This window comes from Vanellus vanellus (genome assembly GCF_965231255.1).
Source record: "Vanellus vanellus genome assembly, chromosome: Z".
Taxonomy (NCBI): Eukaryota; Metazoa; Chordata; class Aves; order Charadriiformes; family Charadriidae; genus Vanellus; species Vanellus vanellus.
The window spans coordinates 73,026,608-73,049,198 of record NC_138908.1 but is presented as its reverse complement, the minus strand read 5'-3'; the positions used below and the strand labels follow the sequence as shown (position 1 = coordinate 73,049,198).

The window sequence follows — 22,591 nt, the reverse complement described above, 5'->3', positions numbered from 1 at the left end:
TGGTTATTTATTTTTGTTGTTGTTGTTCACTTTGCTGTCATCTATTTTTCAGACCTTTCTGCATCTAAGATGGTGAAGAAAGGAGTGAGGAAGAGAACAAAATAACTACTGGGAAGTCTCAAACCAGGTTGGGGAGTGTGTGTGTATGTGGGGGGGGTGTGGGGTGGGGAAGAGAAAAAGGAAAGAGGATTAACCACAGCAACCCCCCCAAAAAAAACCCAACAGCTCTTTTTTCTGAGGGAGGACTCGAAGGATTAAAAGGCAGCAACTTCTGAGGCGATTTGTCCCCTGAGTTATGGATGTTGGTGCACTTACTTCAGGCCAGATCAGAGCTCAGAGGGATCTAACCAGAAGCAGCAACCACCGGCTCTCCACTTGCCGTTTACCAGGTTTTACCCTTCCAGTATGTTTCATTTGATAAGACATTTTCCAGCGCCCAGAGTTTCAGTACAATGTGCAAATGGATACTGACAAATGGTGCCTCAGCCTTTTCCCACCTGCCTTGTTGCTGCTTGCTGCTGCTCTTCTTGGTGTCTTCTGTGCCTGTCACCTGCCATGACCTCGGCCAGGACATGCTGTCCCCGGAGGCCACCAACTCTTCTTCTTCATCATCCTCCTCCTTCCCCTCGTCCTTCTCCTCTCCTTCCAGTGCGGGGAGACACGTGCGGAGCTACAATCACCTCCAAGGAGACGTGCGCAAGAGGAAGCTCTACTCTTACAACAAGTACTTTCTCAAGATCGAGAAGAACGGCAAGGTCAGCGGCACCAAGAAGGAGAACTGCCCCTTCAGTAAGTACCGCTCTGCCGCCGGGCAGCGGCTGCCCGGTGCCCCCCCCGGGCGCCCCGGCGGCGGCAGCCCCCGGCCCCGCCGCGCCCGAGCCCCCTCGCTGGGGAGGGAAGGGGACGGTGAGGGTGACGCCTCGGCGGGGAGGGGGCGCGGGGCAGAGGTGGGGTGGGCTCCTCCGGGACGCCGCTCCCCGCCGGCCCCTATCTGCGCATCTCTCTGGTTACATTTGTTTTGCAAATGGCTTCGCCGAGCACAGTTTGTTTCTTTGCCTGGCAAAAGAGCAAATTAGAAAGACTTGTAAGGATGTGGCGCGGAGTGGGGGGGGGGGGGGAAGGGGGCATTGTCTCCCGAATCTGAAAATCATTATCCCCTGTCATTAAAGTGCCTTGACGAGAACGCTATATTGAAACAATGCATCGATTTCCTCCGCGCGCATAGACGCTCTTCTCCCGGAGCCGCGCAGGAGCTGTCTGCTCCTCGCTCCCTCCTCCCCGAGCCCGGAACAGGGGAGTTTGTTGGTTTGGTTTTTCTTTTTTCTTTTTTTTTTTTTTTTCCCCCCTCCGAGGGGGGGATTTTGCCTGGGTTTGCTCTCTGCCGTGGAGGGGGGTTGCCCGGCGGGCGCTGGGGGCCGGCGGTGAGGCGATGCCGGTGCCTGCCGCGTCCCCGGCGTGCGCCCCGCCGCTGCCGGGCTGCAGCGCCGCTATACCGCGACCCGCTGCATTGTAAACATCTGGGGCTGGCTTCGCGCGGACCTCACACGCGTTTCATTGTCGTATTTATTTTTTTTTTTTTTTTAAGAAATTATTTCAAAGTAAAAGTCATATGGCTGTTTCCATGGCTGTAGTTTCAAGTTTTTCTGTAGTACTAATTAGGCTTTTAGTAACAGCATGCTTCTGGTAATGTATTTTTGGGTGTCAGTGCTAGAAATGTAACCTTTATTTTCTCCTGCCTGTGCAATCTCAAATTGGAGTAACTGTAGTAAATCACAACATATTGCATTGTAACTCTTAAGTGACTGTGTACCACATAGTACCATGCTGAGAAAGTAAGCTCAGTTACACAAGTGTTGGAAGAAACTCTGTGACTTGCTTCACTGGTGGAGAACCACGTTTTGGTTCTTGGGTTATTTTACATAAATCCAGATAAATCTGGGAATAAATCTTCTGTTAAATTAAAATAACCTAAAGTGACTTAAGTATATCCCTTGTTACCTAATGTGTAAAGTATGGAGCACTTCAGCAGATTGCCGTGCTGTAGGGTAGACGTTCTGTTAATTCAGCTGTATTTCTACTAAACACCCATAACGTAGGCTTACAAACAGGGAGGAGAGGGCTGCTGTATCATATGTCACTACTTCACTTGCTCCACCTTGCAACTTCATAATTTATCATGCACTTAATGTTTGTAAAAGCTTTTGATGTCAAAACAGCTGAATCTTACCACTTCCATTTCCAAATTACCACTTCATTGAAAGCCAAATTCTTGAAAAACAGAGCTAGGATGAAGGCTTCACTTTCATGAACTTGTGTGGAATTGTGGTCCTACCACTGTATTTCTTAATTACTTTTATTTGTGGAGGAGGACAGCATCGTTCCCCTAAAATGGGATTCTGAAAGCTTTGTGTGCATCTCGGAGAGCAGCAGCCATTCTGTGTAGAATGTTGCTGCCAAGAAGGCTATAAGGGGCCCAAACTGACAACAGTGTACTTGGAGAAGTAGCTAGTCATCTGAGCAGTCCTACTTAGCCAGCGGAACTGTTCAGTGAGTGAAGTTGCATACATGCATGAGCTTCTGCAAGATCTTGCCAAGAAGAGGTAGAATACACTGAAATGCACATATGCATCTTCCTACTCTTTCAGTCTACATGCAAGAAGAACCCACTGCAAATATAGCGTGTGATTCTTTTTTCCTAGTTTTCCAGTCAGTGCATCAGAAAGAGAATTGGCATTCTTTGTGATGTCATGCTTATCATCCCATCTGCAGAGTATCTGCTGAAAGAGAGGAGAATGTAATTTGTTTCATATGAAAGCAGAATGATGCCTTTATTACACATGGTTGTATCTTGCCCCTCAAGTTTTATGTGCAATGAAGAAAGGGCTCCCATCGTCTTAAAACTTGCAACTTGCTTACCACACTTACATCACAAAATCAGACCTAGTGTACAACATCTTTAAATACAAAAAAATTAGGATCTTGTTAGCAGAAGATAAATCAAACAGTTGTATGTTCTTCTTTAATAGTCATTATAATTTGCAGTGTGAAAATGTGTTTTCTGTAAAAGTACATAGTCTGAGACCGTTTAAGAACGTATTTACTGTGCCTTTATTTCAAGGCTGTCTGTATAGCGAAGTGTTGCAAGAGATTTACAAAATCTATGCTTATCATAACCTCAGGAGTAGTTATGCCATCATAATGCTGCCATAATCTGCCAGTGGACTGATTACCTGCAAATATAGGGTATCTTTAAGACAGTCTAAAATATGTACTCATATGTGAATAGATTTCTGCTATGCATAAAGGGTTAGCCAGCCAGCCCACTCAGTTGTAGTCTGTTTAACATTAAAGGCTATTTAATCTCTAATACAAGTTTCTCTTTCAAAACCATGCTTTCTTAAACAAATAATATTGAATATTGACATACAAGACTTGGAAATATTCTAATTTGGAGGCTAATTTTCTTTTTCTCATATGCTGATGTTTAAAATCCATTTATGCTGCAGTAAAGCCGTATCTGTAGGGCTGTAAGATCATGATATGTTGTGTAATTAGACAACAGTTTTCATGGCTGGCTGCCAACTAAGCACTGTCAAGTAAGACGAACAGTTGGAGAAAGTCAGAATAAACATTCAGAAAACAGAATTTAGTCTCCAGCCTTTAAATGGCCCAAGCAGCATTCATAGATTTGCTCTATAAATATTGTGTAGAGTGTGCTAAATTAAAGTTTACTCTGGCAGATGTTTTCCAACTTGATTGCTGGGAACTATTCCATGAGCCTTTCTCTACCTATAGGGTAACGGGAACAGAGGTGGCTTCTAGCTGCTCTGTCAGGAGGCTGGCAGAACTTGCAGCGCTTGCCATAGCTGGAGGGTGTCTGTCACTAGTAGGACACTTTTTAGGTTTTGTTTTATTGTTCCTTACATCTGGAAGTTTGTCCTCAAAGTGCAACTACTAGCTTTTCCCGCAGCACCACAGCTGTGAAGTCCCTTGCCCCTTGTTCTTGATAGAGCCATTTGCATGTGTGAATAAGGAGAGCTGTACTGTTTTCTGGTGACCTCAATACTTGCTGGTGGGTGGGGTGTGTGTGTGTGTAAATAGTCATTAAGCCTCCAAAGAGCAATTAAAAAGCTTTGAATGTAACTTGAGATCTGTGATGACAGAGAGAAGCTTAAGCCATACATTAAAATTGAGAGAGAACTGCATATATGCAGATTCTGATTTTACTTGCACCCAGAAAACTTTCTTGAAGATAGTTAACTCTTTGGGTTTAATGGATGGCATGCATTGGGCTACATGATATGTGATAAGCTGGTTCAGGAAAACTGGAACATATTTTTGAGCACTGTACTATTTTCAATAGACTTTTAAGGCAACTGTTAAGAGTGCTATGAAGCACACAGACTTCAAATTTACAGGACAAGATCTTAGTAGCTGAAGAACAGTAACATAATATGTGATGCTTAATTAGTAACAGCTAACCTGCAGTTTGTGGAGGGAGTTCTGCCCGAGCAAGGATCGCAGGATCAGGCCGTTATTTAGGTACGTGTTTAGGGAGTGGAGCCTGTGTCACGGAGCCTGGATATTAGCGGAAGGAATTGCTGGAGCGATTCCTGCCGGCTTTGGACCAAGCAGTGCTACGCAAAACCTACGGTAGATGGCGGCACAGCCACTGTTTGGTGTCACCTCTGCTCGAAGTAGGTGGACAAGAAGAGACTGGCTCCTTAGCTGTATGAGCTAATTTAGCTAAATCAAAGCTAAAAGGGCTTACACCAGCTGAGAGGCTACTAATTGGCCTTCTGAGCATCCACAGTGGATTAATCCAAACAATGCAAAGGCATTGCAATTGCAGAGTAAGAGTGTTCACTGGGGGAGCTAGCCTGAAATAATTAGCTACTTCTCATGAGCTAACCTATTCCAGACTTTTCCCCCCAAGTATGGAATTAACTTTTATACATAGCTTCAGGATCTGCTGAAGTCCCTGATAGTCTTTGGTTTTGCTTTAGTTAATGGGGGATCAGTTTAGCAACACAATGACTAATAGCAAGAAAGTTTTGAGCCTCATCCTGAAGGCCAAAAGATTGTAAACAACCACTCTAATTACTAGAAATTCTAGACGTTACTCTGAGGGTTTTAGGTATGTGCACTTAAAACATGACATATAAATACAGATTTGTACTATATATTGGGTTATATAAATGAAAATAAAATTAAATGTGTTTTTATTAAGTATACTCAGTTTGATACTCAGTTTCTTGATTATACCTCAGGTGTAATAAAATCTTAAAGCTTGATAGGTACCTTAACCTCAGCTGCAAAGCTCAAACCAGAATAGAATACTTAGTAAAACATGTTCTTTTGCTACTGAACATTTTTTAAGCTAGCTGTTTGGGGTTATCAACTCCTTATGAGCTGGTGTTTGTAAATTGATGTGAGAACTTTTCTCTGTTTTTCTGAAGACTGATTAGGAGGCATATGTATTTTGTTGTTTTAGTCTCCATAGAGATCTGATTTATTTTTTACCTATCAAAAAGACTTAAAATAGGAAATAATACTGTTTTAGTGAAGTAATTTGAAACTTAAGTTGTTTTATGTGAAATGTACAAGCTCTTGTGGAGATGATTTCTCACTTTCTTTTTTTTTTTTTTCCTCTGCAGAACTCAGTTACATAATTTATAACCAGCAGTATACAACCTTAGGCACTTAGGATTTATGAATGTGGAAAGCATTGTACTATTTAACATCTACATGACACTCTCCTGTTATCCTTACTGCATTCCTGCCTCGTGGACCCTCCATGCTGATGCTGTAGCTCTGTCATAAATCTGTTCAAAATATACAGTTGTAAGAAGTCTTTTTGTCTTCATAAATCTAACTTATAGCCACTTGCAAAAAAAAAAAAAAAAAAAGGAGTTAAGGGTAGTTGGAAGTTTGTTCTTCTTAAAACCTCAGAAGAAAGAAACCAAGGGGCACGCGGGCTTGTAGATGCTGTGCTGCTGTTATGGGAGGGCTCTCAGGTAGTGGCGCAAAGCCACTAGTCAAAGCTTCCCTTGAAGAGGGCATTAGCTGCGTGAGCGCTATAGAATGTGCTTACACTTCTGAAACATCTTGGATGCATTCACTTGTAGGATAAGATCCTCTGTTTTGAAATAAGGCATTTTAAGATGACTTTCAGATGTCTTTGAGCTGTGTGTGTGAATAGGGGCCTTTTCACTTCAAATGGGAGTCAGATCAGATGCTGCAATAGGGGAGTTTTCATTTATTCCACAGACCCTTTCATTTTGGAAAAGGAAAAACCCTTCTATGAGCAAATCTTGCTAACCTGTGTGTCTTAAGTTAAAAATAGCAGGTACTTGTATGAACATAGAGCAACATCTCCTGTCATGGTGGGATTCCAGGCTTTTCCTCTGTCCAGGTAATATAATTGCACATGGAAGGTTCTAAATAAGAAAAAATATCTTTGTAAAAATTTTTCTATTTCTTTTCTCAAGTTTAATATTTGGGATGATAGAAATAGTGTCAGCTAAGCAGAAACATTATTCATCCAACTTGGGATTTGCTACAATACTTCCTTCATGACCTGTTTTTCTTTGTTTGATTTCTCAGTTTTCTGCAGAGCTTTCTGCATCGAGCTCTTACAAGTCCTTTCTTCTTCAAAATAGCACTGAGTTGAAATTTCAGTTTGCATATTTTGAACACTTGCTACCATTGCTTGCAGTCACCACAAAACACTGAAATACCTTACCCTGATATTCTGGGGTTTATCATCTAATGACTCTTTGCCACTTTGAACAGCACAAATAATTTGAGTGTTTATAAGTATTAGCAACCACTGTCAGCTTGATGAGACTGCATGGAAAAAGTAACCTTTGCTTGCTTTGGGCTATGAAACCCAAATTATCAGATCAGAAATGCAGGATAAATTTAGTTAACATTAGCACACGTGTTTCTCAGTCTTAGGTATACTAGTACCACTAGTCTAACTGTATGTACTTATCAAACAAATTCTCCTCCTTTTGCTTTGACCATTTATTTTGATGCAATATTTTAATATCTTGTAGCCTTTCATTGCTTTAAACACAGAAAAGTAGTCAATGGTACTTGCAACCATTTGTTCTGTAAACTAGAAAGATCCTTTCCTAGCTGTATTAATTGCTCCTGTTTCTAGTGCCAATTTGTTGTAAACCATCTCCGTTAGTTACAACGTAGTACAAAGGAGACAGGAAACACTGTTATATGACAGTTTGAAAAGTCAGCCTGGGAAAACTCTCTGTGTTTATGAAGAAATTAAAATCTTCAAGGGTAGGAGTAAGGAGGAAGTGGCTTAATCTTTAATCACTGAATGGATATTAAAACTGAACTCATTAGCTGAGTGGATTATTAAAACTGATTATGCTACTTCATGAGTACAGTGCAACAAATGGAAATTGCAGGGGAAAGAAATGGTTTCAAGTGAGCCGGGTCACACGCTAAATAATGGCTTTAAAGGCACTCTTTGCTTTTAAATTAGGTCACTTGCGTTCTTTCTTTGAACATTCAGTTCTAATTGCAACAGTAAATCAAAGAATACACTCAAAGTAGATTCCCATGTAAGGTGGACAACTGGACAGTGCCTTTTTACTGCTACTAACACGTGCATCCAATTACTGGGTTGATATACTCACAGTGTCAGCTGTAAAGCATTCCCCTATTTTATAGTTAGCCTAAAGAATTATTAGCCTGTCCCCTTTCACATTTACCTCTAAATAATCTGCCAGTAGTGTATATCTTCTACAGTTAAAGAGGAATTTTCACACGCATCGAAGCTGACTTTCAAGAAAAAGGAAATGTTGAAACTACACCAAAAAAATTCACTCTTTTTCTCCCTACCCCCTTCCATAACTTCTGGTGTTGTGCAAGAGAGGAAAAGGCTATGGATACCAGAAACATGAATACTCATGAATTTTATATAAAAAGCAAAGATCAGATCTTTCATAAACCTTGATCTAGTAAAGCGATATGATGCCTACTCCTTTCATGGTGGAAAACATATGTGAAGGACGATAAACTCAGTTAGCTTTTGCAGTTCCTGACTCCTCTTCCTACTGGGGATCAGAAGTGAAAATGGGGGGCCTGAGGAGTCTAATTGCTCTTTCTTCTTGTCCACAGATAGTAGAGGTTCAAACACTGCATAGAAATAAAGAAAATATAAGTTTTCTTTCAGGTTCCTGATGCACATCTGTGCAGCTGGAGCCAGTGTGTGTGGGAGTTGGGGAGGGAACATCGAAGCATTCAGGATGTTGTTTAATTGGAATTAAGGCATGGTGCTAAGTGGAGGCTGAGTATAAATCAATGATACCATGCCCGCATTAGAGGAAGGGGATGGGAAGTGTGACGAGTCCCAGAGCAACCCTAGAAAGGATGACAGGAAAGAAATAGGGGCAGCATGTGTCATGAGTGGGAGAGAAGTGGGGAGAGGGGGAGCATATCTTACCCTTTTTTTGCAGCTGTGAACTGTCAGTGATGTTGAATTGTCCTGTCTCATCTCACTGCATCATCAGTTTGCTCACAGCCTGCACATGTGAAGACATTGAGGTGCCTGTTGAATTTGTCTGAAAGTGGTGTGGGGATACAAACTCTTCCCACTCCCAATTTCATTGTGTCTTCTCTGACCCTATTCTGTAGATACTAGATACTATTTGGTACATTCTCTGGGATTCTCTTCTTCACACTTCGCGAGGATTAATAGCCTGCTTTATTCCTAATGTCAAATTTTTCTTCAATTTTTCACTACGCTAGTACTATCCGCTACATTTTTAATGAGAAACATACCCCTGAAGGACATCAAGATATCCTAAACTTCTAAGTGTTTTAGTCTTTTGAGGGTGGAGTAGAGTATTTTTATGACTGCTATGTTTGGTGTTATCAAGTATGTCATATTTTGTAAGCTTATCTTCAAGATGTGAAGTAGTTAAATCGCTACAAGTTCGTATCTTCAGTAACCGTTACTACAGTGAGCCAGGGAGTATATATGCTCTAGAATAGGATATGGGATGGCTGTATTTAATATGAAGTGGATTTTATAAGACTGCAGTTGTAGTGCCTTCTTTTGAGACTCTTTCAGACATTGTAGGAGATGCTAAAGCTCCTGATGTTTACTGAGACAGTCTTTTGACTTCAACAGAACAAAGTTTGATCTCTGTGTATTTCCCAGATACTTATTTTTCCCTATGGTTTCCTGGAGGTAAACATTAGAAGTGTAAACCATGTTAGTCTGGAAGTACCCCTCTCATCTGCATGAATTATCTTAGTACCTGTGGCACCTGTCCCTAGGGGGTAGGAAGCTAATGAAAACCTTCTCCTGAACTGTAACCTTAGCTGACTTCATTGTCCTTCTCCCTTGTCTTAGGGGAAGAAGAGCGGTGTTCTGATGACAGGACACCTTTCCTTTGTCAAAACACTAGTGCTAATAACTGCAATGCAGAAATTGTGTGCTCACTGAGGATCTGTAACTGCAAAACTAATGGCTATATCAAAAGAAGCAGCAGAAAGGGTCTAGAGCTAACCATGTGAACTGAGCTGTGGCCACTTTTTGTTACTCTGCTTCAATGTCTAGGCCTGGTTGCTCAGCTGGCTCTTCAGATGCTGAAAAGATAACCTCCTTCCCTATAAGATACGTGTGTTAGTTTGGTGCTACCCGTTCTAGGTAGCTGGGTCAGCAGTAGGTAATTTGGCCAAAGGGTTGGGCTAAGGCACCACCATGTGTAAACTGGAGCAGAAAATTTGTACGAGCTGATTTTCACTGGGTGTTCTGAGGTACAACCAGACATCCAAAATATTGCAAACTCTTTAAATTATCATTTTACCTGGTTCTGACAGAAACAGCTTGGAAAGTGAGTAGCATGTCAGAAATAGAAGGAAATTATTATTGTTTCAGCTTCTTACAGGTGAAGATGCTGGGTGAAGGCACATCTACTGTCGTGTCCGTCAGCTTTTATTCACAGACCAGCATCACTTCTGCTTCCAAGCACCAATGAGCACACACAAGCAACAACTCACTTAAAGCAATGCATGGTTTAAACTACTGAAGCGGCTAAACCGAGATTTACTAAGGTTAGCACTGGGAGGGGCAAATTATGCCCTTTCTGGGTCCCAGAAGTGGATTCAATTCAAGCAGGTTTGTTGCTTCCCTTGGGTTTTGCGTTGTGGGCAGCCCTAGGCCTAGGCCAAGGAGGATGGAGGGAGATGCTAAGATCAGGTAGACTCACAATTCTATCCATCCTGGCAATGATGATGTTTCCTGTTACCAACATACGGTGGGAGATATGGCAAGACAGGGAGAAGGGGATGATACTAACAAGACTCTGCTTGAAGTACAATGTAGAGAAATGAGCCATTTCTCTCACAGCTTCATGTGCCTGAATAACTTGAGGAGTGGTAACAGGAACCCAGTCTGGAACCCATTGCATTTAGACTATGTAACAGCTACATATTACTCAGTTATTTCTTGGTACTTCCTTTTCCCATATGGCATAAACCAGTCAAGAACAGTGACTCCCGATTGCTTCAAAGCTGATGATAATTGTGTATTAAGGGGCTACGAGGCTGAACCCACTGACATTGCTAAAAACATTTTAAGATCACTGTACAGAAGATATAGAAAGATTACTGTGTGTGTAAAATCGTGCAGCTTGTAAAATACCTTGCTGTAGGGCTTTGGAGGAGGAAATCCATTTTAGCTGGATGGTATACCTCACAGAACAGCTATTCTGTCAAGGTTGCAACTAAATTGGTTGGGAAAGAAACGTTCCAACACCGCCTTTCTTTGTAGAAGTGTTTGTGGGTTTTTCGAACTTTAGAAAGATTCTTTATGTCCACTATGGATTTTTTTTTTTTTTAAAATCAAAACAAGACTGAAATGCATAAGGGCTGGAACAATGATGTAGTATTGTGGGAAAGTTAAGGCTCATGTCCTTCACCACGTGCTGTGAAGATACCCCAGGTATGAAGGGAGCTGGGGGACTCGGAAGAGTTCCCTGTGCTCCTCCAGCTGACACAGAGAACGAATTTGCTTAAAGAGAGGGGAAAGAAAACTGAACAATTTGGCATGAATTAGTTTAGTCTGCAGGAACTAAACTTTGAGTATAGGAAGTCCGTAGAGTGTTAGATATTATGAAATATCAGGTCCTGTATATGTTTTCTATCCATTTTACCCCAAAATTTATAAATGTATTTGACTCTAATCTCTCCTTGGCTCTTTGCTTCTTATATAATGAGGATATTAATACTTCCTACGTAAGCAAAAGTGTTATGAAAACAAATTATTTGTGAAACACACCAGTAACACTGTGATGAGTGCCAGGAAAAAAAAAAGCTCACCCGGAGAGTAATCATTCTCTTTTTCAGAAAGGTCTGGATATAAGGAATAGGAAGGGCAGTTTTGTGTTCTTATGGAACAGGAAAGAGTAGGCTGCTTCTTAACTCCAGAAGGCTTAGGTTTTTCTCTTTTGACTAGAAAAAGCTTAATATTCCCCAGAAAAAAAAATTATTCTATAGCCTCTCTTGCAAGCACTCTATCAAGATTACTCAACAAATTCGTTGCATAGCATAATGTAAAAGTTAATGGCAAAATAGCTCCTAACCAAATAGCATGGTCATAGATGCAAATTGGATCTGTCCTTCTGTCAAGCTAAGCTCTAGATCTGGTTGTGTTGCATGAACATTGTAATCATGAGCAATGTCAAAAATTATTTTGCTTTACAGATATGAACCATAGGATGTTTCACCTCGAGGATCTGTATAGTTTCTATGATTAAAGAGTTAAAATATAATTGCAATTTCACTCTCTACTGTCAGGCCTATCAGTAAAAGAAATCTGAGCATGATCTCCACCTAATATTTATTGTATTTTGTCCTATTATATATTTTTGGGACTGCCTTAATTTCCCTGAAATGGTGTCTATGTGTTGGAGTTAAGCTACTGGAATTATTTGTTTAGGTTTTATTTATTTTCCTACCATTTTTTTTTTATTATTGATATTTCCCCTTTAGTGTCACAGACGTTATTCTTTCAGTTTAATTTATTACAGTTACTTTTACATGTCACAACTTCTGTTTGAAATGACAGCCATCCAAGTTAAAGTCTTTTCAACTTTAGTGAAAACACATATAATGAGCTGACACTTGGCTCATGTGGTATTAATCTGGTCTCTTGGTCATTTCTTCTGTGTCTCCTGCTGCAGTCTGTTCTCAAAAAGATGTATCTGCAGCTGGGGAGTACATAAGATTAACTTCCGCCTCTCTGTGGCTTCTTGCCTCAGACCACACACCAAATAATTCCTCAAAGCATTATCCAGATTTGCTCAAAATTCACCATGCTTGCTTTATTCCTTCAGTTCTGCCACACATGCATTTGTGGACTCTGCTTACAGCTGATTCTGCTTATGAAACTGGAAACATTTTGCAAAGATGAGGATTTGGAGACAAACACTATTGTAAAATATCTATAATAATTTTTCTGTGGAACTCTTCCCTTTTTGGATTTGCTGATTTTATAAATGTACACAGTAGACCATAAAGGTCAGCGAGATGTAACCTTTTCATTTTCAACTGTACTCAGGGCATAATAAAGGCTGATGTAGCTTTTCAGTACAGACTGAATGATAGTAATTCCTGTGTCCAAAATGAAATAAATAAATAATAAAAAAGCAAACCACAGTGCTTATATTCAGGAAGATGCTGTCTGTCTAATGCTACAACAAAATTGCTGCTGTGCAGATGGAGGAAGTGTTAGTCAGCTCTCTTATCCAGGGACCTCCAAACCTTAATCACTGTTTAAAATCCTTAAAAAGTGAGCAACAGATGTGAGGAGTGCCAGTACCTGTGCTCACACACCAATGCAGACTCAAGAAGTATCTGTAACGATGAGCAGGAAAAACGGTACGTAAAAATGTCTAACTGCTTTCTGTTACCTTGTTAATACAGAAGGTTATAGCTGAGGTTATCAGGCTCTTCTCATTAAGTCCACAATGGGGATGGGAATATAATTTTGATGTTTGAATAAACTTCAATTTGGCATTTTCTAATATTCATATTGTTGTTTTTTCAACTAAATATTTTTTCATGGTGGTTTCAGATTCTTTCTGGTTTTCACACTAGCCAGTCATAAATATATATATGTAAGCTCTTCATTTACAGATGTGTTTTGTGGGCCAAGCTATGGAAGTTCTACATGCAAAACTCTTACACACTCACAGAGATGTGACAATGCAAGAGTAGGTTGCATGATGATGCAACTAATGTACCACATAAGATGAAGTTTCCAAAGAGTCTGCAAGGGCTCTCACAGAAGAGCACACTGAGATTTTCAGGTGTAATCCTTGTGCGGCTACTGCTCTGAGCACCTCTGAGAGCTCACTGTATCAAGTTTATGATGTAAAAGCTCTCATTTTGTGAAACATCTTGAGAATAAGGAGAAATCTGTGTCACTATTGCAGTATTTGGACACATTATATTAATGTCTTCAGGAGGACCATAGGATATGCTTTGCCTAGCAAAGGATGACAAATGTTAGAGACTTCTAGATATATAATAATAATTTCAGAGTTTACTCAGTTAAAGTACTCATCTCATTCTCCCCTTCCAATAAATACCTTGCTAATGAATCCTAGTTAACACAACCTTGTTGCCTTTTTTTTCTTCCATTTCCTATACAAATGGTAGATTTGTTTTCTGATTTTGAAGGAGAGCTGATACTCACAAGTCATATGTCACAAGCCCCTAAAAGTGTCAAAGTCTTACAGCAGGCCCTTGGTGGCTTGTTAATCTCTCCTTTTCCCCTCTCTACTTTTTTAAAGGAAACAGACTAATTCACTTAAATATAATGAGAGCCATGCTTGCCATAGCCTACTTTTAAAACAGTGTCAGCTCAAGTAAGATCTGTCTTATTTCTTCACCTCCTTTTCTTGGCTCCAGCAATTAAACACAAAGCTGAAAAATACAGGGTTTACGGCAGAGCTATTTCATATGTCAAATGAGAAATGGAGACTGCCATTTTCGTAACAGAAAAATATACAAGTGTTAGGGCAGGGAAGTTTTTCTTTTCCTTTGTGTTCCCCTTCTAAATTATCATCAGCAACGTGCAAAAGATAAACCTCTATATTAAATAGGGAGATCAGATGTTTGTTTACCCTCTTGCCCTCATTTTTCTAATTGGCTTGCATTAGGAACAAAACGTTAAAATATCTCTAAACAAAAATAACTGATATGGTAAGATGAACTTTTCAACTGGATGAGAGCTCTTTAGAAAAAGACAGTATTACAGAGTCCTATGTTAGGCCAATGGACTGTTTTACTGTAGTGAAACATCTATGCTTGGAACAATAACTCCGTGTTTACTTTTGATAAGTACTGGCAGATTGTTGAGTTGCAGTAAAAACAAAAGCAACAAGTAGTTAAAATTCTCGTGTTAAAGAAAATCTAGAAGTATCATGCTACAGATCTTAGGCTTGCTATTCAATTATAGGCTTTTTCATCTCTACAGGCATTAGCTAACCAAATCTTGAAATGAGGCTGTGTTTTTTTCCCTTTCTTCAGAGATGGGGTCTGAGGCAGAGAGTTAAAATACCAGGATTTTCTCTCTTTTATCTTTATTAAAGCTTATTCCACCATAAATTCCTGGACTGATGGTTCTACTCTGCTCCTTATTTTGTGTTCACTATAGAAAGGATGATATTAATTTTCCTAATAGAAATAGTAATTGAAGGGTAAGGTGTAATACTGTTTATTTTGTATAGCAGGGTATGTCTCCAACATAGACGTGCATGTATGACAGATTAAATGACAACTTTAACACTAGTTAAAGATACAGAAAGTAGAGGAAAAATCTACAGAAGTAATTGAAAAGACACAATAGGCAATTCTGTCTAAAAACAGAGGTCTTGGAAAGTGTCTTCTCTTGGTGAAAATGCCTGTCAGCCAGTGGAGTCAAGAAAATTGGCAATGTTTGAAAATGAGTTGTTCTTAATGAGCAAAGCTAGGAGCTGCTGGTAACCCTAAGCTATCATGTGGAAGAGTTTGGGAATGAAGTTTGTTTTATCATGAAAGATGAATGTTAATGTATTCACTACAGACACCAGATGGAGAGAATCTGTTCTTTTGAAAGTACACAGTTTGAAAACCAGCATATTTTGCATATGGATTCTAAATTCATAATCCTAATTGCTTCTTTCTCATATTGTTAAACTTCTATGGATAAGTTAGTGTTTAGGAGAGATTTAACTGAAGAAAAGGAATTCACCCAGGAACAAAAGAATATTGCCTACAGAAAGGCAGGAGAAACAGGTCTGACATATAAAAAATGAAGAGACTATTGCAATCAGGGAATCACTACCAGAAGTGAGTAGAAGAGAAGCCCTCCAGCAGCTTCTTCTACCGCCTCTGATGGAGGTTGCTAAATCTCACGAACTCAAGTTAGCATTCCAAAATTTCCTCTATGCAGAATGGCACATCTTAGCTTTATTGGCTTAAATACAATATTTCAGCCATCCTGGCTGATATTATCTAAAGCAAGCATACACTGGAGTGTTTGGAGAACAGCTAAGTTCCATTTGGGGAAATCACATAAAGACTAGCTGGTATAGATTTATTTTTTCCTTTAGTCATGATTCATAACAGAGATGCAGGATGTTTTAGAAGGAAAAAAAGTAAAGGGAGTGCTAAAAGGAGTGACATTTCACATAAAATCATCAAAATCTTTTAGACTTTGAACAGAGAGGATGAAGTTTTGACCCCATACCTAACTGTAGCAGTCCAGGATCTCAGTTATGCATTCCTCATATTTCTCTGAGATTGGCAATGTAAAGTTGTCAGTTTATTCACACTGTGATTTCAATTTCTATCAGGAGTATCATTTCAGCACCTTATAAAAGTAATAATACCATCTTAGAACCTAGTCCAGGAGAAAATACCGGTTGATTTTACAGGTTGTGCCAATCCTGGAAGAAGTTGCAGACATCAGCTTTACAGAAGGCTGAAATAGCCAAAGGAGAAGGTCAGTTGTGGGATAAAGAGGAAAAGGAAGTTACAAAGAATTCTTTGTGCTGCAAGCTGCAGTGGGGAGACAGCAGCACTCTGAATTCTCACAATAAGCTGCTTAGCTTTTGTGCCCTGCAACTAAGTTAGAAACTCTGTCTTCTTATCTACATAAATTTCAAAGGTAAAACGTTAATATTGGAACAATTCCTACTGGGTATCTTCAGTAGACAGTTTCTGTAGAACAGCAGTCTATGCACAGTATCAACAGCATCTTTACTACGCTTCCAGAATACTCAGTTGTCCACAAGATGGGCACTTTCAGATGTCCTCTCCCACCTACAAACATCCTGTCTGTGGCAGTTTGAGAGCTGTAGGTCGGCGGGGAGTGGTTTGTGGGTCTCGGCCTGGAACAGGGAAGTTCTACAAAGCCATGTAATATGTAACCAGTGAACTTATGGTACCAAAAAAAATCTACTCATCTTTCGCTGGCTTCTTCTTTTAATATCAACCTTGTGTGGAGCACTTCAAAGTGGTCAGGCATGCCTTGGGTCCCAGGATCAGGAAGCAGCCAGCATTGCTGTGTGGTTTACAATGGCTGGGGAGCTCTGCTGCATGCACAGCCTCACCATGGGCATTTGTTACACTTGATCGGTGTGTGACCGTTAATTAAAAATGTGTCAAGTCACAGGAAAGCAGAACCAAGGAAAACCTACTGGGAACCCTCATATAGCCCCTGTCATCACCAGTGCCTGTCATAAAAATTTTTTCAGAAGTTTATCAAGTTCAATTAACATCAGGTAGGTTTGCTCACCATACTCCTTAGCTGAAGGCCGTACCACAATCTCACTCCTCTAAGGGCTATAAATAACTCTTGTTTTCAATCAAAATACCTTCATAATCAGTGCTACTCTTCCTGCATTTTTGCCCCAGTGGCATCCTTTGCTGTTCCCACAGCTTTTCTTTAGAGTTCACCACCACAACGTACACGTAAGAGGCAGTTATATTGTCTCCTTTTTTATTCATCTGCTAAGGTTAATATGCCAAATTCATTGCTAACCAGAGAACAGTGAGCTGAGACACAGCCCACCAACTTCATGCTGGTTCTGGACACGAAGCAATGTAGCTACATCCACAGAGGCTAATAAGACATGTGTCTTGGTGGAGCATACTAATTCCTGTGTGGCACCATAGAAACATAGCTGTCTTGCTTTCCAAACCCAAGTTTAACAGCTTTTCTGGGGCAATTTGATTTAAAGTATTTCTTGTGGGTCTTCTAGTTGGTTCTGTGTAGATGTGCCCTCTTCTTGTTAAGATAATGCTTTCATTCTCCTGCCTTTACAGAACTCCTTCTAGGTGCCTGGTCTTTGTAGAATCATGGAATACCAGGTTGGAAAGGACCTCAAGGATCATCTGATCCAACCTCTCTTGGCAAAAGCACGGTCTAGACAGGATGGCCCAGCACCCCGTCCAGCTGAATCCTAAAAGTGTCCAATGTCAGGGAATCCACCACTTCCCTGGGGAGATTATGCCAATGGCTGATTGTTCTCATTGTGAAAAATTTTCCTCTTGTGTCCAATCGGAATCTCCCCTGGAGTAACTGGTACCCATTACCCCTCATCTTCTCCATGTGATTCTTCGTAAAAAGGGAGTCTTCATCTTCTTTGTAGCCACCGTTTAAATACTGGAACATGGTGATAAGGTCTCACCTAAGCCTTCTTTTCTCAAGGCTGAACAAACCCAGTTCTCTCAGCCTTTCCTCATACAACAGGCTTCCCAGTCCTGTGATCGTCTTTGTGGCCCTTCGCTGGACCCTCTCCAGCCTGTCCACATCTTTTTTGTACAGCAGTGACCAAAACGGAACACTGTATTCCAGGTGCAGTTCTGAATAGAGTGGGTAATGACTTCTTTATCTCTGCTGGTGATGCCCTTGCTGATGCAGCCCAGCATCCTGTTGGCTTTCTTTGCTGCTGCAGCACACTGTTTGCTCATACTGAGCTTGTGGTCCACCAGGACCCCCAGGTCCCTTTCCGCAGAGCTGCTCCCCAGCCAGGTAGGTCCATGTCTGTGCTGCGCTCCTGGATTATGTTTTCCCAGGTGCAAGACCTTACACTTGTCCTTGTTGAATTTCATAAGGTTCTTGTTTGCCCACTCTTCCAGCCTATCCAGGTCTTCCTGTAGGGTGGCTCTCCCTTCTGAAGTGTCCACTTCCCCGCTCAGATTGGTATGATCAGCAAACTTCACCAGGGTACACTTGATCCCATCATCCAGGTTGCTTATGAGGATACTAAAAAGCGTTGGGCCCAGTGTCGATCCCTGGGGACCCCCCACTTGTGACAGGCTGCCAGATTGAAAAGGAGCTGTTTACCACCACCCTCTGGGTGCGGCCTGTCAGCCAGTTCCCCACCCACCACACAGACCACTTGTCTAGAGCGCAATGTGTCGATTTCTCTAGGAGGAGGCTGTGGGGAACCGTGCTGAAAGCCTTGGAGAAATCCAGGTAGACAATGTCCACCGCTCGCCCACATCAACCAAGCAGGTTACTTTGTTGTAGAAGGCGACCATGTTTGTCAAGCATGATTTGCCCTTGGTGAATCCATGCTGGCCTTTCCCAACCACATGCTTCATTTGAGTTGTGATAACCACCAGAAGGATTTGTTCCATAACTTTCCCAATGACTGAAGTAAGACTGATGGGCCTCTAGCTTCCTGGATCCTCCTTTAAGCCCTTCTTGTAGATGGGGGTAACATTAGTGTTCTTCCAGTCTTCTGGGATGTCCCCCAATCTCCACGGTTTCTCAAAGATTATGGAGAGCGGCCTCACAATGACATCAGTGAGCTCTCTTAACACCCTTGGGTGGATATTGTCAGGCCCCATAGATTTGTGGGGTTCAAGCTCCTGTAATAGTTCACATACCAAATCTTCCTTCACTGACAGTGGATCTGCGTTTGCATCAACCTGGATTGTTGGTCTCGAGGCCTGGGGCCCAACAGTGCTGGTAAAGACAGAGGTTAAGAAAGTGTTGAGAACCTCTGCCTCTTCAACGTTGTTGGTGACCAATTCACCTCTCCTGTTTAACAGTGGGCCAATATTTTCCTTCTGTTTTTGCTTGTTGTTTACATACCTGAAGAACCCTTTCTTGAAGTTTTTGACATCTCTGGCCAATTTCAATTCGAGCTGAGCTTTTGCTTTTCTAACTGCATCTCTGCACACCCTGGTAATGCCCTTGTAGTTCTCAATAGGTGTTTGTCCACTTTTCCATCTCTGGTACACTTCTCTTTTGGGCTTTGAGCAGACTCAGAAGCTCGCATTTAAGCCAAGGGAGTCTTTCGCTCTGCCTGCTCCCCTTAACCTTAAAAGGGGATGAATTGTTTTTGTGCTTCCAGGAGAGCGTTCTTAAAAAAAAACCCAGCACTCACTAACTCCTTTATCTTCCATAGAAGCTTCCCACGGAATCCCTGCCAACTGAGCTCTGAGCGAGCTGCAGTTTGCTCTTCTGAAATCTAAAACCTTTGTCTTAGTACTAAACTTCAGTATGATTAGTAGGATCCCAAACTCCACAATATTGTGATCGCTGCATCCAAGGCTATCACTTAACCAAGATATTACAAAGCAGGTTTTCTTGGTTTGCTAGTAGCAAGTCCAGCAGTGCCTCATTCCTGGTTGGCATGTCTAACATTTGTATGAGGAAGCAGTCCTCTACGCATTCCAGGAACTTGATGGATGACTGGATGCCTTAAACCAGAACTGTGCACCATGTCCCAGACCTAAAAGAAGAATTCCAAGATTGCCAAAACTAACAAACCCCCCCAAACAGACCTCACATCTGCCACTTGGCAAAGGCTGCCCTCTGCCCAATTAGTAAAAGAAATGTGGATTACAGAAATGAGCCTGGTTTACAGTGTGTTTGACAGGGCAGCGTGTTGGAAAGGTTGAAGTACTTTCTTAAGAGTGATGGTCAGAATACAGCTGATGCAGACAGAGGTGGATTGAAACAATTTATCATGTAATGTTTTACTCACATTGATTTGCATAAAAGAATTCTCCTGAAATTTGAAAGGAGAATATTGCTTTATGGGTGTTTAGTGGAAGGAACCTGTTTTCCCCACTTTCTTAAAGATGTTGAAATGAGAAAACATTTTCCAATTAGAGTGAATATGAAATATTGAAACAGACTTTCCTACAAAATCAAAGTTGAAAGTAATGTCGACTTAGATGAAGCATGACATTTTGTGGGAATTAGTTAGAAATATATAATGAAAACTGTCCAAATTGATTTTTTTTTTTTACAATAGTAAGAGTAACAAGATGTTTCTCTTTTTCTTTTAAAGGTCTAAAAAATGAATTTATCATAAATTTTAGAAAGTTTAATTGATTGTTTGATTGAAGCACATTATTTCTATGGGAAACTGAAATTAATTTAGTGGTATTTCAAATTAAATTGTGGTTGGTCATAAAGTTCAATATATAGCTTACTAATTTCAAAATAGTAAAAGAGTTGGAAAGTGAGCAAATAAATTCTCAGAAGTATTCTTTGCCAAAATAATCAAGCTTTTCACTGACGTGATGCTTAACACAGAGAATGACTATGTTGTGTTTCACATAGGCCTGTATCCAAGTTCTTGGTCCAGGCAGTTTGACCCTGTAAAATGTCTAAGCTAATACTTGAGGCTCAAGGCACTGATGTCTGTATGACTGAAGGAATAGGCAGTTCCAGCTAGTCCTTAGGTAGCTTCAGTCCCTAAGAGTTATTGAATTATTGAATTAGAAATACTTGAGAGTTAGCGTGCATACTGATAATGGCTTAACACTGTGCACAAAACTGTTGCTTTCCATTCAGAAACCTGCCCATGGGTCATTATCTCTCTGTCCCACACGTAGAAAGGAACATGCAGGGCTGTACCTTTACTTCCATGCTTCATTCCCAAGTGTTATCAATGGATTTAGAGTAAACTTTAGGAAAGATGCTTGTTTTCTGCTCCTCAAGCAGAGTTGTTTCCTGTGACTTATTTCAGGACTAGCAAGAAGACTGCCATTTCTTCTGGGTACAGACCAAACTGAGCAACCAGGACCTTTTTTTCATGAAGTTGTATCATTTTTATTCTAAACACACGTTTGTATTTAGAAAAGGACTTTAGGAAACTGTGTTTTATGTGGCTATGTATTTGCATCTGATATAATCCTACAGGTCTGTTGCTTCTGTGTTGAGGAGGGGTGAAAAGAATGTGTTGACATTTTTTTTTTTTTCATATTGTGACAGAACTTTTCAATATAGTATTTCCTGAAGCTGTTAGGTATAATTTCACTTGTTCCTGCCATTCTAAGATAGATATATCAACCAAAACTATTCTTAGCGCTCCCCTGATGCAGCAAGATGTCATAGAAGAAGTGTGGACTGTTGCAGCTGATATATGGAGATAATGGGTACCACATGACAGGTTTTTTTTTTCTGTTTTCCTTTTCTTTTACTGTCTGTACGTCTGGCTTTAATCAGTAACTTCTCTGTGAAATGTTACGATTGGGTCTGAACAAACTCTCTGCTCTTCTCTGATATGGACCTGTGGATTATAGGTGAAACTGCATTAAGAGGCTACAGAGGTTAATTATGCCTGAAAGTTTCCAGTGCTATCCACATCAGTTGACACTCTTGGCACACTACATAAACAATCTTGGAGAAGCTATCATTAGCAAAGCAGGAGAGCTGCGCTTGCCCAGCCCCTGCAATATGTGCTTGCATTTCGAAGCCTTCACACATGGTTGTACATTTTGCGTGAGTCATTTATATATTCATGTAAGTTTGTTGGTCAGCTGCACATCCTGTGTGTGGTATTTCTTTCATATATACAGGGAAAAAGATTCCTACTTATCCTTCAAAAATTTAACACCTCATAGTCCTTTCTAAAATATTTCTTTTTATTTAAAATACCTAATCTTTTTTTAGTAAACGCTTGATGTAATTTTGGTAGAACACCTGCATGTATTGTACTTGTCAAGAACTTTAGAGGTTCTGTGGTCACATTTTGCTAGTTTAAAAAATATTTATTCTCTGTTGTCTCGTGAAAATTCCATAGTAAGCCAGAAGCTAACTGATCAAACGGTTGTCAAATTGTCAAGAGCGCAGCGTACGCATACTGATAAATCATTGCTCTCTTTTTAATAGAATTCTTGGAGGTGCTAGGTTAAAAACAGAAGGCATAAGGTTTTCAAGCAAAAGCAGTCCTCAGGACAATCATGTCTCATTTAAGATTATTTTATTTCAAACCAAACTCCAGTGAAACTGATTATCTCCTATGCAAAACAAAGAAATGAAAGTGCAAGTACCTGCTTCCTTCTATCTCTTGTTATGATGTTTTCGTACATTCCAACACCATTTTCTTAACTCTTTTTGAAGAGAAGAGGCGGCTTTATGCTTTGGAGTGTGCAGGAACAAGTTGAGGAAGGGTTGGAAGGTCAGCCAGTGAGCTCAAAGCGTGGCAATTCACTTCTGTCTCACCTCATTCCTGCTTCTTCAGAGCAACAGCACAATAATCTTTTAAATCTGTTTGATATGGCTTGTATGCTTGAAGCAACTTGGACACTG

General features: G+C 40.6%; 1 protein-coding gene across 1 annotated transcript in view; it reads left to right on the top strand.

Annotated features, from left to right (window-relative positions):
* Nucleotides 1-241: 241 nt before the first annotated feature.
* The window catches only part of FGF10 (fibroblast growth factor 10), a gene marked incomplete at its 3' end in the record, with an annotated part of 64,205 nt that continues 41,855 nt past the window's right edge, over nucleotides 242-22,591 (top strand). The window contains exon 1 of the mRNA XM_082497536.1: nucleotides 242-789. Coding sequence (XP_082353662.1) covers nucleotides 453-789 — 337 coding nt within the window. The 5' untranslated portion in view covers nucleotides 242-452. The remainder of the gene's footprint in view (nucleotides 790-22,591) is intronic.